Raw genomic sequence first — 17360 nt, 5'->3', positions numbered from 1 at the left:
CATTATCCTCTTGCCAAAAATGTGATAGGAGTAGAAAGCAGTATTTATAAAATTGTGATAATTTGGAGGGTCATACAACATTTTTGTTCAATCTTTAATGGCGAGGGGATAATTGCAATAGCTAAAATAAATTCGAGGCTTTCTCCTAAAATAATAATTTATAGGGTCTAATTGTAAATTGAGATAGTTCAGGGGTTTTTGTTATTTTGACAAAATAAAACAACGTTGTTTTCCGACTCGAATTAGCCCCAGAATTCCAACTCTCTCTCTATCTCTCTCTTTAAGCCTCAGAGAGAACTTCAATGGCGGCGATTGATCTCTAATAAGGTACAATTCGTTCCTATATTCACAACATACATACACATATATACATATCAACGCACTTGGGCGTGATATATAAACCCTAATTCCGCCTTCATCTTAGGGAAAAAGTTTCGACATTAGAACTTAATCGATGTTCGAAACGTTCACAGGTCACACTTTTATGCTTAGTTTATTATAATTCTGTGTGGTTTGTATTTCGTTTCATTATCTGGTTGTAACCATCTAGAAAAGCCCTAAAGTTTGCAACAAATTGTGGAATTAGGGCTGGTCATAAACACTGATTGGTTTGCTAAAGCATTTTTTGAACCCTAGCGATTGTTGGAAGTTTAGATCTGATTTACGCTGGGTTGGTCTTCGGTTGGTCAGATGCAGTCTGCAGTAACAAGATCAGAGAATCGTGGGAGAAAACGAAGAAGGAATGACGTTCAAGATGCTATGGTGGATCGACAAACAAAGAAGCAGATGGTTGGGACAAGGTTGAAGGCGTTGGTGGGAAGATATGTGAAGAAAGAGTTTGAGGGCAGTGGGGTTTTTCTTGGGAAGATTGTATACTACGATAGTGGATTGTATAGGGTTGATTATGAAGACGGGGACTGTGAGGATTTGGAATGTGGCGAAGTAAAGGAGTTCCTTATCGAGAATGTTGATTTAGATAGTGATTGGATTGAGAGGAAGAAGAAGTTAGATGATTTAGTATTGAAAAGAAGTGTAAAGGTGAATGAAATATTGCCAGGGAATGTGGTGGATTCGGAGACTGCTGTGGATAGGGTTGAAGCATCTTTGTTGAGTGAGACTAGTAACAGTGGTGCTAACGGAATTGATGGAGTTCAAGTTGATGATGATACCGAATCACTTGATTCATGTGAGTATTCTCAAGATCAGAATACTGGCTTCAAGGTCGAGGTTGCACTGGTCCCGCCACCGAAGTTGCCTCCTTCTTCCAGAAATATTGGTGTCCCGGAGGAGTGTGTTTCGCACCTTCTATCTGTGTACAGTTTCTTGCGCTCATTTAGTATCCGGCTGTTTTTGAGTCCCTTTGGACTTGATGATTTTGTGGGATCACTTAAATGTCCTGTCCCAAACACACTGTTAGATGCTATTCATGTTGCTCTCATGCGTGCACTGAGGCGTCATCTTGAAACTCTTTCTTCAGATGGTTCTGAACTTGCATCAAAATGCCTGAGGTACTTATTTGCATCTATTTGCCTGTTTTTTTAAGGAAATGTAAATTCATAATTTTACTTGTATACATTATTAAGTTTGAGCTACACCATCAGGCCTGTGGCCTAGCCTTATCAGGCCCTTACTTCCCAAAGGGAGGTTAGGGGTTTGAGCCTCAGCGGAGGCGTGTGTGTGAGTACCAACTAAGAAAAAAAAAATTTGAGCTACCATTTTAAGTGAAATTGTTGATTTGTTAAGCAATCAAAATTTCTTTTGGGGGGTAATTGTCTTCTGATTTCTTCCCTGTTTTAAATATTGAATGCCAGGATTTTTGACTTATTTTCAATCATTTTCACATAAAAAGAGATATTTAGAAGGAAGTGATTGATATATACACCAGCACGCGCGCACACACACACACACACACATATATACATATATGCACAAGAAGCTTTTATATCTCAATTATCCTTAACTGTGTATGCCCTAAACAAATAAGCACTGGGCAGCTTCTTTGCCCAATTTATTGGATTATACTTTGAGCATGTTGTGTTTGTTTCATTTGTCATTCATCAAACTTAGAACTGCAATGTTACTCCTGTATGCAGGTGCAGTGATTGGAGCTTGCTTGATACTATGACTTGGCCAGTTTACTTGGTCCAATATGTAATGTTAATGGGGTATACGAAAGGACCTGAGTGGAAAGGATTTTATATTGATGTTTCAGAGAGGGATTATTACAACTTATCTGTGGATAGGAAGTTGGTAATTCTGCAAATTATGTGTGATGATGTTTTAGAATCTGCAGAGCTAAGAGCAGAAATTGACATGCGCGAGGAAGTGGAAGTTGGAGTAGATTCTGATGCAATTACAGTTGTTCCTGAAAGTGGGCCGAGAAGGGTCCATCCTAGACACTCTAAAACTTCTGCTTGCAAAGACCGAGAAGCTATGGAGATCATTGCAGAAAGCCATGAGACTAAGTTTCCTTGTAGCTTGACTTCTTCAGGTTGTAAACATAGTGAACCATGTGCAAGTGATGATCTTGATCAGGATGGTAATAGTGATGAATGCCGGCTTTGTGGCATGGATGGGACTTTGCTTTGTTGCGATGGGTGTCCTTCAGCTTACCATTCGAGATGTATAGGTGTGACCAAATTGATTATACCAGAAGGGGCATGGTATTGTCATGAGTGTACAATTAATAAGATTGGGCCAACATTTACAAAAGGAATGTCATTAAAAGGAGCAGAAATTTTCGGTGTCGATTTATATGAGCAAGTCTTTCTAGCAACTTGCAATCATTTGCTGGTGTATGATTCTGATACCCAACTCTAGAACTTTGTTTTTTATTTATTTTTAGATTATTTAAATTTGTGATAAATGGTTCAATTGGCAATATGATTACTTTGGTGGGTCCTATCTCACCTTGGTTAGGCTTGAAATTGCACTTCTTTTGTCTTTATATATTTCTGTCCTCTCATATTCTGAAATATTTTTTTTGATCTTTTCAAATAAATGACCGCAGGCTACAGAGTTCAGTCAACTCAGAACCATGTCTCAGGTACTACAATCAGAATGACATTCCAGGTGTCCTGCAGGCACTTCATTCATCTACGGAGCATATTGCTTTGTACTCAGGGATATGCAAGGGAATTTCACAATATTGGAAAATTCCAGAAAATGTGTTCTTTCTTCCTGGAACATTTGAATTGGGTATGGGCCTAGTGAGCAAAAAGGAAAATGATGAGTACTCTACTCCATCACTTGCTCTGTCGGGTAAGGAAGGTCATAAAGTTGTAGATTTGCTCGAGAGTGAGAATTTTGCAAGTTGTGTAACTGAAAATAGTGCAGGAAATGTGGCAGTTTCATGTTTAACAAATTGTTGTAAGCAACCTGCGGTTAAGAACACCTCCTTGGATGCAACCAACCAATCTGTACATCCCCTTCAGCAGAGGAGTTGTGATTCTACAACAAAACAAGTTTGTCCTTTAACGGATACCAAGTCCTCTAAGCTGATGAAGGTGGAATCTTCCATGTCTGCAGGTTCAGTTAGCCAGCTGGCTGGTCCATCTGACTTATTCTATCGAACCTTGACTGACAACCAGAGTAACAGCGGACATGTGAATGGTATGCATGTCGTAGAAAATATGTCTTTGCAGAGGAAAGAAGGCAATGATCGAGTTAGTGGAAGATGTGACAGTAATTCAGCCGATTACTTTTACATGGGTTCATTGTTTAAACCTCAGGGGTACACGAATCACTATGCCCATGGAGATTTTGCTGCATCTGCCGCTGCCAATCTGGCTACTATTTTATCAGGGAAACATGGGTTTTCTGAGTCTAATGTTTCAGACAATCCTAGGAAAGTCATGTCTGTAAATGTCTCACTTCAAATAAAAGCATTCTCATCAGCAGCCATACGTTTTTTTTGGCCAAATTCTGAAAAGAAGCTTGTGGAAGTCCCGAGGGAAAGGTGTGGTTGGTGTCTATCTTGCAAGGCCCCTTCTTCAAGCAAGAGAGGATGCTTGTTAAATGCAGCTGCCTCAAATGCCATTAAAGGTGCTTTGAAGGTACTCAATGGCCTTCTTCGTTCTGTGAAGAATAGAGAGGGAAGTCTTCCTAGCATTGCAACATATGTCATGTTTATGGAGGAGAGTTTACGTGGTTTGACAGTTGGTCCATTCCTAAATGCAACTTATAGAAGACAATGGCGTAAACAAGTAGAACAGGCTACAACCTGCAATGCTTTAAAGACTCTCTTGCTCGAAGTAAGTATTCTACTTTTAACATCTCAGTTATGTGGATGCCGACTTTTTGATTGGTGTCAAGCAAGTCATTTTTTCTTCTAGGATTAAGATCTTTTATTGCTTGACTAAAATGCTTGTTTGACTTTGAGCCCATGAGCTTTCTTTTTTGTCTTCTTTCTTGTGTTTTAATTAATTGAATGAACCTTTATGTTGTTAGTTCCATCATAGACAGATTACCTATCTGCTACATGTATGTTATCCACAGCTTGCGTTATGTTTGCTTATGGATTTACAATTAAATAAAGAATATGAGTAAGTAGTTTCTCCTTGGTCAAAATGACATGCTGGAGGATCTTATCAGCAAATAAAAATGATGTACGATGGAGTTTGTGGAGCTTATTATAGTGAATAATGATGAACATGCATGTTATCCCTTTAATCTAACTTTGCTGACATTTTACGGTTCAATTGTGATACTTGTTATGTAAGATATCGTGCGAATAGTGCCTGTAGCTTTGCAAATTAGGTACATCTTAGGAGGTTAATTTCATCAGTTTCAGCATATAGTTTTATGTATCACGTAATTTTGAAGCCGATAAAGATAACTTCATTTCATTATTCAACACATTATTGCATCATGTAAAAAAATGGCTACAAATGGAGGGCAGAGCATAGGTTAGCAGCCACTGACCAATACTTTATCCACTCCAGGCAAATCAATTTGTGAAGCCGGGGAAAATATATATATATATATATATATATATATATAAGATGAACAGAAGTTATAAGAGATACAGCAAACAGAAGTTAGAAGTTATAAGTATCAGGAGGAAACAGCAAACTTGACAGGAAACTTAAGGAAAGGTAAACTGCAATAATTGAAAGTGGCAAAAAGTGGCAATAAAACCTTCAAGAGCTTCTGGACGGTGGATCACTTGATCTGGATCTGGACCCGGATCCGGTAGATCATTGCGGTCAGCTTCCGGAATATCGACCGCGTGAACTGGAACTTGTTCTTGCGAATTGACAAGTAGCATATAGGTATATCATTAAATGCATCTGCTGTCAATTCACAAGAACAAGTTCCAGTTCACACGGTCGATATTCCGGAAGCTGACCGCAATGATCTACCGGATCTGGATCCAGATCTAGATCAAGTGATCCACCTTCCAGAAGCTCCTGAAGGTTTTATTGCAATTTTTTGCTACTTTCAATTATTGCAGGTTACCTTTCCTTATGTTTCCTGTCACGTTTGCTGTTTCCTCCTGATGCTTCTTTGTATCTCTTATAACTTCTATTCTTCTTATATATATATATATATATATATATATATATTTTCCAGCTTCACAAATTGATTTGCTTAGAGTGGAAAAAGTTTTGGTCAGTGGCTTCTAACCCATGCTTTGCCGTCCATTTGTAGCCATTTTTTAACTACATGATGCAATAATGTGTTTCAATTATGGAATGCAGTTATCTTTATCGGCTTCAAAATTATGTGATCCTGATATAATTTCAAAGCTATGTTCTCAAATAGGTAGTTTAAAATCTTAGGATGTGATAACTATATTTTCATTGAGAAAGATTCACATTGATTTTTATTGTCCGTCAAAACTTTTGGAATGGTGCTATATTTTAATATTTTATTGTCAACCTCAAAGGGTTGGCTCAAGTGGATAAGAACTTGGCTCTGGTGCCTCATGAAGCATCAAGTCTAAGGTTCGAATCCTCTTGGGTGCAAACAATTCCTTGAGAAAAAAGAGGACTGGGGGGGGGGGGGGGAGTATCAAACTCGGGAATTTTATTTTATTTTATTGTCGTAGATCCATCTTTCTTTTTGTTGTACCAGTCTCTCATAGTGTTTGTGGCTCAGTATGCTTTATCTCTATCTTGATGTCTGGGAAGGACTATCTCAGCAATTATTCATTAGATCTGCTGTTTACTTTTCAGTGACTATTAGATATATTGACTGGCTTTGAGAATCTGATTTTTGGAGTGACAGATTTTTGTCACAAAAAGAAGTGTCTTCACTAGACACAGATGTTACAGGAATTAAGAAAATGTAGGTAGATGTACTTAAGAAGGGTAACACTTATAACCCATATTTAATACCACGGGTTAAAATTTATCAACTTGTATACAGGGTCAAAGGTCTTCTTTTAATCAGCAGACAGTAACATAAGTTTGAGCAAAACCTTTAGCTACTTGCCCTGCCTTGTACCTTTCTACAGAATCATCAACCTTGTGATTTATAATGAACATTGTGATTTATAATGAACACCCAATTTCACCCCACAATCTTATTACCCTATGGAAAAGTTTCCGATTCTGTGTCATGTTTCTTGAGGGCTTTCATTTCCTCTACCTTGTATTCCTCGAGGTTTTGTCATTGCTTCCTTTGTATCTGATGGGACAGACATAGAAGACAAGGAGGTTAAAAAGGCATACTATGATGGTGAGATATTGGCAAGGACCAAATAAGCAGAAGAACCAACCGGTTCCCTCGACTTATTAATTCATGACAGGCGCGGCCTGTTCTGAGCAGAACCAGGTCAGTCTGCAAGGAACTGGCCTGGTTCTGTAACGAACTGGGCTGTTCGTCTGGTTCCAACTTCTGACCTGACGGTTTATGGATTCTTTTTAAAATGGAGAAAGGACTAGGTGATCAAGTTGAGAATCAAACCTAGACCTTTGATAGTAAAGCAAGTACTTTTGCCACCTAACAAAGTTCCATCTCTTGCCATTATCAGTGCCAGTTTTTTTTATTTAAACCCCTTCATTTAGTCATTTTTAAAGAAAAACATAATGAAAATTGATCATAAAATCACATATAAGCATATATGACTAATTTATTTTATATGTAGACAAACCCATATATATATTTTATTAATTTATTTTAATTTCTAGTTATTTTAATTTTCTGTTTTTAATCCTCACATGTTATTTAAGGCATGGATTTTCATTAATTACATGCTTAAATATATTATTATTCATTAATTTGGTAAAAAATATAATTACTAAGACTAATAGTGACTACTACTCAAAATTCATAATTAGTTCACTACTTGTATTAAATGGCATTTAAAAATTCAATAAAAATCACTAGAAAACCATTTTTTATTGAATTGTGTTGTAAAAAGTAGTGTATCAGTGCATTTTGGGTCTTGGCAAGGTCAAAAAAAATTTACCACCACGATAATCGGTTCTGTAGAATCGGACCACCATGCTCCTGACATAGAAAAAATAATGGTCAGTCATTATATAAATACATTTACTCATGCTATGAGTTTAACATTTTATTATTCCATTAAGTAACTGCCTTTAGCATATGTGCAAATACTGAACGTGCTTTATTACTCCACATGTTATATATATATATATATATAGGAGTAAGTGTACAAGCGCTTGCGCTCTAACAAAATTTTATATTTTGCCGCTTTCTTGCTCCCGATCTTGCACTTGTTGTTGCTCGCGCTCTGTGTGACTTCGGCTGTGATAAAGAAATGATATAGGGGAAGAATTCTACATACATAAATTTGAGGGCTTCCTTGAGACAATGACTCTTGGAGCATTACAGTTTAAAAAATAATCTCCCTTCACACAGGTTCACAATTCTTATCAGATCTGAACCTAACTTAAGAATCAATTACTTGAACTTAAACCAATTCAACACAAATGATCTTATTATTAGATCTGAAGATAGAGCAGTCAGTACTTGGCTCGAGGATGGAATAATCCTAAGAAGACCAAATAATTGCTTGTAGATTGTGATAACTGAACAGCATAGACGGACTTACAAAAAATGGTGTTCACAACTGAGTTCTATATCACAAACATTAGTAGGTGTTGCAAAAGGAGAACAAGTTTCGGCATTGCTAAATGAGGAAAGAAGCAAACCTGTAGATGGTGTATCTTTTCTTTGAATTGGACCTCATCTTTGATATTAGTAGTTCTGCACTGTTAAGGAGATGTTCTATGGAGGTGGCTACTTATAGTTTGACTGTTGGGCAGATCTTTGGAGTTCAAGATATGTTTGTAGATTGCTGAAGTGCATTGTTGGATGATAACATTAGCAATGGTTTTCTTTTTCTTTGCTCTAGCTTAATGTAACAGTTTTAATCATCTTGTCATTATTTGTTTTAATGTTAGAAATTTCATTTTTAAAGTAAATTTATATTATAATTCTAGGGCTAGAACTTTTCTTGATCCATTGTTTCTCAGCAACTGATAATTGTAGCTAAGGATGCATGCTTTTGTGTATTATATGCATGCTTAGGCAGGTCTTCTCTATGGTCTTGCTAACATGACCTTGTTTATTTTGGCAGCTTGAGGGAAACATCCGCGTTATTGCTCTTTCTGGGGATTGGGTTAGGCTTGTGGATAATTGGTCAGCTGAATCTTCTGTCACCCGTAGTGCTGCATGTGCTGTTGGATCAACTCAGAAACGTGGACCTGGGGGGAAGCGAGGTAGGAAACGGTCTTCTGTCTCTGAAGTCACAACTGACAATTCCCCTGACAATTCAAGGGACTTCATCTGGTGGCGGGGAGGAATATTATCAAAACTTATATACCAGAAAGGGATTTTACCGCGCTCTATGGTTAAGAAAGCAGCTCGCCAAGGTAGCCTCCAAACTGTGTCTTTGTCCTCTCTGGCAGAAAGATTGACCACATTTGTTTTGCTATAAGCATCTATGGATTATGTTTACTGATTCAACTCTAATACCTTTCTTATAAGCTATGTTACATGGATGTGCCGTATGGGTATGGGACCATGCGTTAGATGTGTCAAATCCCCAACCTGAATGACACATGGACACCGCTGAATATTTATATTATTTAATATTTATATTTTATTTTCTATAGTTCAGTTGAGGCATTTCACTTGTTTTGAAGTAATAATATAATAAAATTGAATTTTTGGATATGTTTTTTTAGGTGCATGTTGGACACATCCCGTACTCATGTCCAAGTATTGTGTCCGACACGGGTACTTCACGTACTTTTGAAGAGCCCATGTAACATAGATTATAAGCATTAAATTATGTGAAAAAGATGGAGAAAATAATTCACTCACGATGTTGCTTCTTATCAGGTGCATTTAGAAAGATATCTGGTATATATTATGCTGAAGGTTCTGAGGTCCCTAAAAGAAGCAGGCAATATGTTTGGAGAACTGCAGTTGAAATGAGCAAAAATGTATCACAGCTTGCGCTTCAGGTATGTTCTTTGCCATGCATAATATTATTACAATTATACTTCATTCTCTTCTTTTTCATATAGCAAATTATAGCCTGCTCTGGCCGACTTTACATGCGTGTGGTGAAGTTTGTAATTTTTGCATAATTGTAACGTTCAAATTTGGCCCTGGCTTCAGGTCAGGTACCTAGACCTTCATGTAAGATGGAGTGATCTAGTTCGTTCCGAGCAGAACCTTCAGGATGGAAAAGGACCAGAGACAGAAGCTCCTGCATTCGCAGATGCTTTCATTTGTGATAAGAAAATTGTGGAAAACAAAATTAGATATGGAGTTTCTTTTGGGAATCAAAAGCATCTCTCCTCGCGCATTATGAAAGCAATCATAGAAACAGAGCAAAGCCATGACGGAAAGGACAAATATTGGTTTTCTGAGACATGCATCCCCCTATATTTGATCAAAGAGTATGAAGAAAATATAGACACGATGTTTTTGCCATTGGCTGACAAGCGTATGAATGGTTTGTCTAAGTTACAAAGGCAGCTGAAAGCTTCGCGTAAGGATATATTCTCTTATCTGTCACGTAAGAGAGATAGTTTGGGCAAGTGCTCTTGTGCTTCGTGCCAACTGGATGTTTTGTTTGGGTAATTTTCTGTTGTCACTTAAAATTTCCTTTCAGCTCCTAATCCCTCGCTATTAGTTTATTAATATGTTATCTGCTGTGATTTTCAGGAATGCAATCAAGTGCAGTTCATGCCAAGGTATGATAACCGTTGATTTATTATGTCCAATCATCAGTATGTCTATTATAGTATTTTTGAAGCGTGAGCATCTGGGTGTTCATCTGATATTCTTCTTTCAAATTTTAGTTCTTGACTAAGTTTCTTGAGATATCTTTTATTATCATATTGAATTCCCAAACAATCTCTGACAAATGTGTATAGTTCTGAGTGCTAAAAAATTCTAATCGGTACAATACTATGATTGGTTTAATAAAATATATTTTCTTGTCTTTAAACCAAAAAGAGAATGAAATCTAGTTTCTTTCTTGAAATTATGTTTTTCTAAAAAGCCTTTGTCAATTTAACCAAAAGAACATTTGTAAGAAGAAAGGTTTATTTCATTTTCTATTTATCTTTGTTTCTTTGTAAACTTTTAACTTCTTGAGTCAGGATAGGCAGCATTAGTATTTACTACTATATTAGTTCCTTTCTCTTTTTTTTTTTTTGGGTTATTCCATCTATAGCAGTTTGGAAATCGTGGTTGCTGCTGTATGCTTCCTGATTAAAGTCCAATGTTGCACTGCTGTATGCAAAATCAAGTGGTCCCTTTTCAAGTTTAAACTTAAACTATTCTACCCTTCTATTAGAATCTGGAAAGAAGAAAAAAGGGCAGTGTTGTAGGCAGTGGGCACTGAACTTCTACCTTAATTGCAGTTACCAATTTACTTAATTCCAAAGAATAAAACAACTAGGGTTATAATTCCGTTCAATAATTTTTTATTTGGATAATAAGATTTTTGAAGATGAATGCAAGTGTTTTACAAATTTTCGGAGATGAATGGTGCAACGAATTACTTTTATAAATGCTTAGAGGGTGGTATGCAGTTTTTATTATTTATTATTTTTATGTTAGAAATAAGTGGTGGCTATGCAATTTCTTTATCCTGCACCATAAGGTTTTTAAATAATGTTAATGGTCTTGTCATGCAGACATTGGATGCGAAGGAGGTAACATAATGGACACAGTTTCTAAAAGTGTATACCAACATACCTATTTTGATTCTAGAACCTTTTATATGTTTTAATAATTTAATTTTGATAAATTCATACTCTGATGGTTTTGCTGGGGTGGATGAACCTTAGTTTGAATTTGATGTTTCTATAAGCAAGAAAAACTAATAATTATTAGTTTTTTAAAAACTAATAATTATTAGTTTTTTAAAAACTAATATTTTGTTTACTTTTTACTAATTTTAAGTTACGTTTTTAAATTATGATTGTTGAAATCGTATAGCCAAAAATGCACTTGAACATGAAAAAGGATTGAAAATTATTCTAATTGGACTTAGCAAACAGGTTGCTTACGATGTGAAAAGTAGTCCTATGACCACGTGAATATGCCTTCTTCAAGTCTTCTACTAATTTATTATAGTATAAAGTATATACTTAAGAAAAAGAAAAAAAAATGGAATTATAATCTATCTAATTGAGGTTATATATATATATTTCTAATTTATTATAGTATAAAGTATATACTCAAAAAATGGACTTATGGGTTGGGTTGGATTTGGGCCGGGTTGAATATGGGTTGTAATCCATATCCTACCGATTGAAGCGGGTTGTATATGGTTTCGGTCAAAATGGGTTGGGTCAACCCGTAATGACTCAATGACCGATTTTAATTTCTTTCGTTCTTCTTAAGAAAAAGAAAAAAAAATGGAATTATAATCTATCTAATTGAGGTTATATATATATATATATATATATTTCTAAATGCGCGTCTCAAATTGAATTGAGCCTTATGAACAGCACTAGACTCTAGGTTACGGAAACTTTTCAAAACTTCCTAATAGTTGCCAATCAGTTATATCTACAAGATCCATATCCCTTACCATACACCAATCAAACTCTCTCCTCCATCCCTTCCCTTCTCTCTCAATTGTTAAAACCAAAAGCTCACAATGCCCCTCACTAGTAGCATCCGGCAACCATTGGCATCTCCTTTGACTGTCTCCAATTAAAGTTAAATCGCAATCGCACCTCTCCTAACCCTTGTTTGTGAAATGCGGAATAACATCCATCGACAATCTTTAAGGATCTAATATTACAAAATAAATTGTGCTAAGATCTAACCTAACTTGAGGAAAAATATAGAAAAATAATTCAAAGAAAATTTTGAAACCTACTGCTTAATGAAATATGTCTAGGTTTTGATTTAAGATTGTGGGATAAGAGGACGGTTACCCAAGGTTTTGATATACTAATGTATTCTTAGATCGAGAGGGGGGTGAATATGTCTTATTGATACCAATTTGCAACTAACTAATTTTTAAAATTTTTGTTTATTTTTACTTATAAAAAAAGAAAAAGAAAAAAATGTTTATTCAAACTTCAGTTAATTAGTTAAATTCATGTCTCAATTGCAATAACAAAAATATATAAATCAATAAATAAAATTGAGTAGAGACACAAGATTATTATGTGGAAAACTCCAAAAAGGGAAAAACCACGGGATCTAGTCCAGCCACTTGCAATCCACTATAAGAGAGAAGTTTACAACTGGTTAACCAGATTCCCACCTTAGAATTCCTTAGCTACCTCTTGACCTGGACTTATGCTAGTCTCACCACTGGAGCTATTGTTGTCAATCAACAAATCTGCACCTTATACGATCCTCTTCTACGTGGTTGTTAAATCCTTGATCTTCAAACTTTGCTCGGTTGATTTGCTCATGCTTTATTGACTCTGATGTGACTTTTCTTTGATTTTCCTAATCACATATATTGAATGCTTTTATGGTAAACCCTGGATTGAATTTTGAAAGCTCTCTCTAAAAAATATAAAATCTCTCACATGTTTTAGAGACTTTTAGAGAGAGCCTAGACTGCCTATAAACATTTATTTATAGCCAATATAGGAGTCCCATGTAAAATAGGAAGTAAAATTCTTTTTAAAAATTTCGATCCTTAAAAAAATAGTGGATCAAAATCCTAATTTTGAAAATCCTAATTAAGACAATGGGTTGAGACTTTCAAACATTATACCTAGGTCATAACTGGTCTATAGGTTCTCAACTTCAAGGTTTGTGGCACTGTTATTAATTTCCATCATGTTCTTTCTGGTTTAGACAAACAACTAATGGCATTCGATGCGCATTAAAACCCAAGTTTTGAGTAGGAATTTGCAGACACCTGACCCACTAACCTAACCAAATTAAGTTAACATCTCATGTATTTTAACTTTTGGTAAGTTATCTAGTATTAGGATGTGTTTTTGGCTTGTTAAAAAACTGAAATGGTGAAAAATGTAAAAGAAGTGAGATTTTTAAACCTCACTCGCCAAAACTGTCTTTACAGATGTGATTTTTAGGTGGAGCATATGTCGGCCCAACAGGTTGCTCTTTGGTGGTACCATTAGGTAATGATGTTACTAAGTGGTAATGGCTAATATCTAATAACATGCTTCACCATGCAACTTTATTTTGGGCCTTTTCTTTTTCCAGATCAAACACGCTGGCATGGGATTATAATACATGTTCTTTAAATGCGAGTATGTTGGTTTTTTGACCTTCCACAATTACACTTTTTTTAGGCTTGGGCCAATTATATAAAATATGAGACACTGAACATAATCAACTGTTAAATTGTCCATACTTTTAATTTTTTTAAATTAAAAAAATTAAGTTTCTCACTTGTTAAAATTGTGGTGACTTTGCCTGTGCTAATATAAAGTCGTAAAAAGATTAAAAATATTGAACCTGCGTAATTGCTCATTTGTGTAACATGATGCTAAAGGCCTGATGGTTAGACGAGTAATCACATGTTATCTATGACTGAATTGGAGGTTAGTGGTATTTCAGGAGAAATTAGGAAACTTGATGAGGTTTCTAATTTTTCTCTTGTACCATAGTTGTCTAGGCGTTTCTATGATCTTGTAATTGAAGTTACATTCTTTGCCATTTTTGTTGTCAGGTTACTGTCATGAGCTATGCACCATAAGTTCAACAATTCACATGAATGAGGAAGTTGAGTTCATAGTCACCTGCAAGCAGTGCCACCACACCAGAGCTTTCACTGAAAGTGAAAGTCGTAATGAATCGCCAACTAGTCCCCTGCTCTTGAAAGGCCAAGAATTTCAGAATGCAGCAACAGTCACTAAAAGTGCTAGGGCAAAAGTTCATCATCAGCGATTAACAGCTGTTGGGACTTTGGAGAGTTCTTCCAAAATTAAACCAGCCACTCATAATTCCACTGTGGCAACAAAAAACCGTCGGGCGAAATGCTCTTGGGGTCTGATATGGAAGAAGCCGAATGTTGAAGATAATGGCCCCGATTTCAGATTAAAAAATATACTTTTAAAGGGCAATCCAAATACAAGTTGGTCAGGACCTAAATGTCACCTGTGCCATGAACCTTATAATCCTGATCTGATGTATATTCATTGTGAAACATGCAAAAGTAAGCCTGCTTTACATGGTAAGCTTTCATCTTCCTCGTTTTTGGCAATTGTATTTATGCATTAGTTTTGTGGTTATTTGCAGATTGGTATCATGCTGAAGCTCTTGAACTTGAGGAGTCAAAAATTTTTAAGCTTGTGGGGTTCAAATGTTGCAAGTGTCGTAGGATAAAATCACCTGTATGTCCTTACATGGATCCCACAAGCAAGAAACTGTCAGAAGGCAAGAAGCCCCACTCAAGGGCTCCAGTGGTAGGACTTCCTGGAATGGACCCTGATACTGGAGCCATTTATGGACAACTGAAAGGTGGGGAACCCACTACACCTATGCCACCCGCAAAGGAGGAACTCGTGCATGTACAGGAAGATGATCCTCTTCTTTTTGCTCTCTCAAGTGTTGAGCAATTTATGGAGAACAATTCAGAAATGGATTCTGAATGGAGTACTACTACTTCTGGGCATGGTCCTCGGAAACTACCAGTTAGAAGGCATATGAAACGTGAAAATGGTGTGAATGATTTTTCAGCAAATAAAACTTTTCATGTTGAATTATCTGCACCGCTTGAAGCAAACAGCCTCTCGAATCCTACAAAGGAACCATTCTCTTCTCATGTGGAATGGGATGTTTATTCCAATAACTTTGAAGATGATGTGATGTTCAACTATAATTACGAGGATATGGAGTTTGAACCCCAGACCTACTTCTCAATTACAGAGTTGCTGGCATCAGATAATGGTGACCAGTTGGATGGAGATGATGCATCTGGGGATGTAACAAGGAATTTGGACTCTGCACTTTCAGGGGATGGAAATACTGAGCACTATGCATTGAGCACTTCTACTGATCTGCAAGAACCTACAATTTCTGTAGAACCTGCTGGAGTTAACGAGCCTTGTAGGAAATGTTCCCACACGGAGCCATCTCCTGATATTTCTTGCCAGATTTGTGGGTTATAAAAAACAGCCAGTTTTCACCATGGGTTAACCGGTTGTCTTTGGAGTGGCAGCTGGAACTGTTGACTGCTGTGCAAGTGGATGTAATTGATATTTTTTGTTCAGCTTTTGGACTTCTTTTTGCCGTTTCAGGTTCAAAGGAAAGTTTGTAATGTTTGTGGTGAAATGGACCACACTTGATAATCTTTTGAAGTGAAAAGAGACTTGCAAATTGAGAATGCAGTACCTAGAAAAAAGATGAGTGGCAGGTTAACTGGTGATGTCTTTACTTGGAGAAGAATTCGTCTGAGGTCCATGGTGAACTTGATCTAAGCATGTTGTACTGTACGGCAATTCAATGGGCTCCCTCGGTTGATGTTGATCACTTTTGTTGACATGGCGGTGCTGCTCTTTGCAAGGTTCTCCCTTTGTTGATAGATTCCATTTTTTCTCCTTCCAAACCTTGGTTATCTTTAGTTTGCCAGTCTATTCATTGATCAGTGGTCGGGGGTTAGTATCATTTTTGAAGCTGTGAAATTTCTGTGACCTTGGATAAGCAATTTTTTTTGGTTCTTATCCGATTGTTTTGTTTCTATAAAACGGACTCCCAACAGAATTTCTTTTGAGATGAGTAAGGACTCGAACATCTTTTGATTGTTTGAAAGTGTGCTTGCCTCTATCTTCGTTGAATGTTGCCATCTTCTGGCAATGTGCTGCTAGCAGTAGTATTCTTTGCGGTGATAGCATACGAAATACCATCTCTAGAATTAAATTTGGATTTTGGACTTGGAACAAATGCTGCAGGTTGCAGCAAAATCAGGGGTTTGATGTAATTTATAGGGTTTTGATAAATGAAGCCTGCAATTGTTGAAGAGCTGTCGTGTCGTCAATACTTGGAATGTTGTAAAACTGAAGTTTGACACTACTATATTTTTATTTCTGTAGTGTTAATTAGATTAGAAAACCGGACTGATGGGTTCTCTCCTATTTAGAGCTCAATTTTGATGCAAGGGAATATGTACTTTTTAGAGTTGATTTTTCTCGATCTCACCTCCACATCAATTTTTTTCCTCATTATTTTCTCCCTTCATGATCGCAAGAGGATATTTATTTTTATTTTTATTTAGTTTACCCATCCTTTTAATCGCTACTTTGTTAGGTGTTACGCCCCATTGGGACCCAAACGAAACCCACAACAAATGCAACTTTTGTTTAAAATAATAATAAATAAGATGGAGGAACAGTTTCCCAACTGCATCTTAAATATTTACAAATTCTTCATAACACATTTTTAACAAGTTTTCAACATTAAAATGTAATTTTGCCAATAATAATAACACAGTTAAGAAAGGTTTAAAATTTATTAAATGATAATCATGTATTTTTTTGTTGTAAAACGAAACTCTTATGCAGATGCTTCGAAGTTCAGTGTATTAGTTATTAAATTTTATATCATAATATTAATAAAAAATATTTATTATTAGTATTATTTATTGATACCGTGGTACTCATATTTTATTTTTAAAATTTGCAGTATTACCATATTTGTATTGTATTTGCAGCTAGTATGTGTACATATTTTGGGTGGTATGATCACATTCACAAGGTTTTGCTCTATTTAGAATCTTAGATCACAATATTTACTCCAAATCTCTAGCAGAAAGAATCAGATTCCCCATTCTCTATAATAAGGTTTGCAACAATGAATCCAAACCATCTATTAAATCACTTTTACATCCTCCACCACACACCACTGCTCCCTCAATCATGTTTCTCCCTAAATCATGTTTTTCATGCCGGAGGTTTTTGAAAGTAAGCCCAGTGGAT

The 17360-nt window shown here is 36.2% G+C and overlaps 1 protein-coding gene across 1 annotated transcript; it reads left to right on the top strand.

Moving 5' to 3' along the window:
• Positions 1–255: 255 nt before the first annotated feature.
• On the top strand, positions 256–16576 carry LOC132269946 (DDT domain-containing protein PTM-like). Its single transcript, XM_059771167.1, is given in 11 exon segments — positions 256–327; positions 691–1508; positions 2094–2795; positions 3011–4253; positions 8555–8849; positions 9322–9446; positions 9604–10067; positions 10156–10184; positions 14117–14602; positions 14686–15546; positions 15549–16576. Coding segments are annotated over 10 exon segments (5181 nt in total). The 5' UTR covers positions 256–327; the 3' UTR covers positions 15707–16576.
• The last annotated feature ends 784 nt before the right edge of the window (positions 16577–17360 follow it).

The sequence above is a fragment of the Cornus florida genome, unplaced genomic scaffold (assembly GCF_030987335.1).
Source record: "Cornus florida cultivar Cherokee Brave unplaced genomic scaffold, ASM3098733v1 CherokeeBrave_3.0.0_Hap2_Chr08, whole genome shotgun sequence".
NCBI lineage: Eukaryota > Viridiplantae > Streptophyta > Magnoliopsida > Cornales > Cornaceae > Cornus > Cornus florida.
This window is presented reverse-complemented; position numbering and strand designations above follow the sequence as displayed.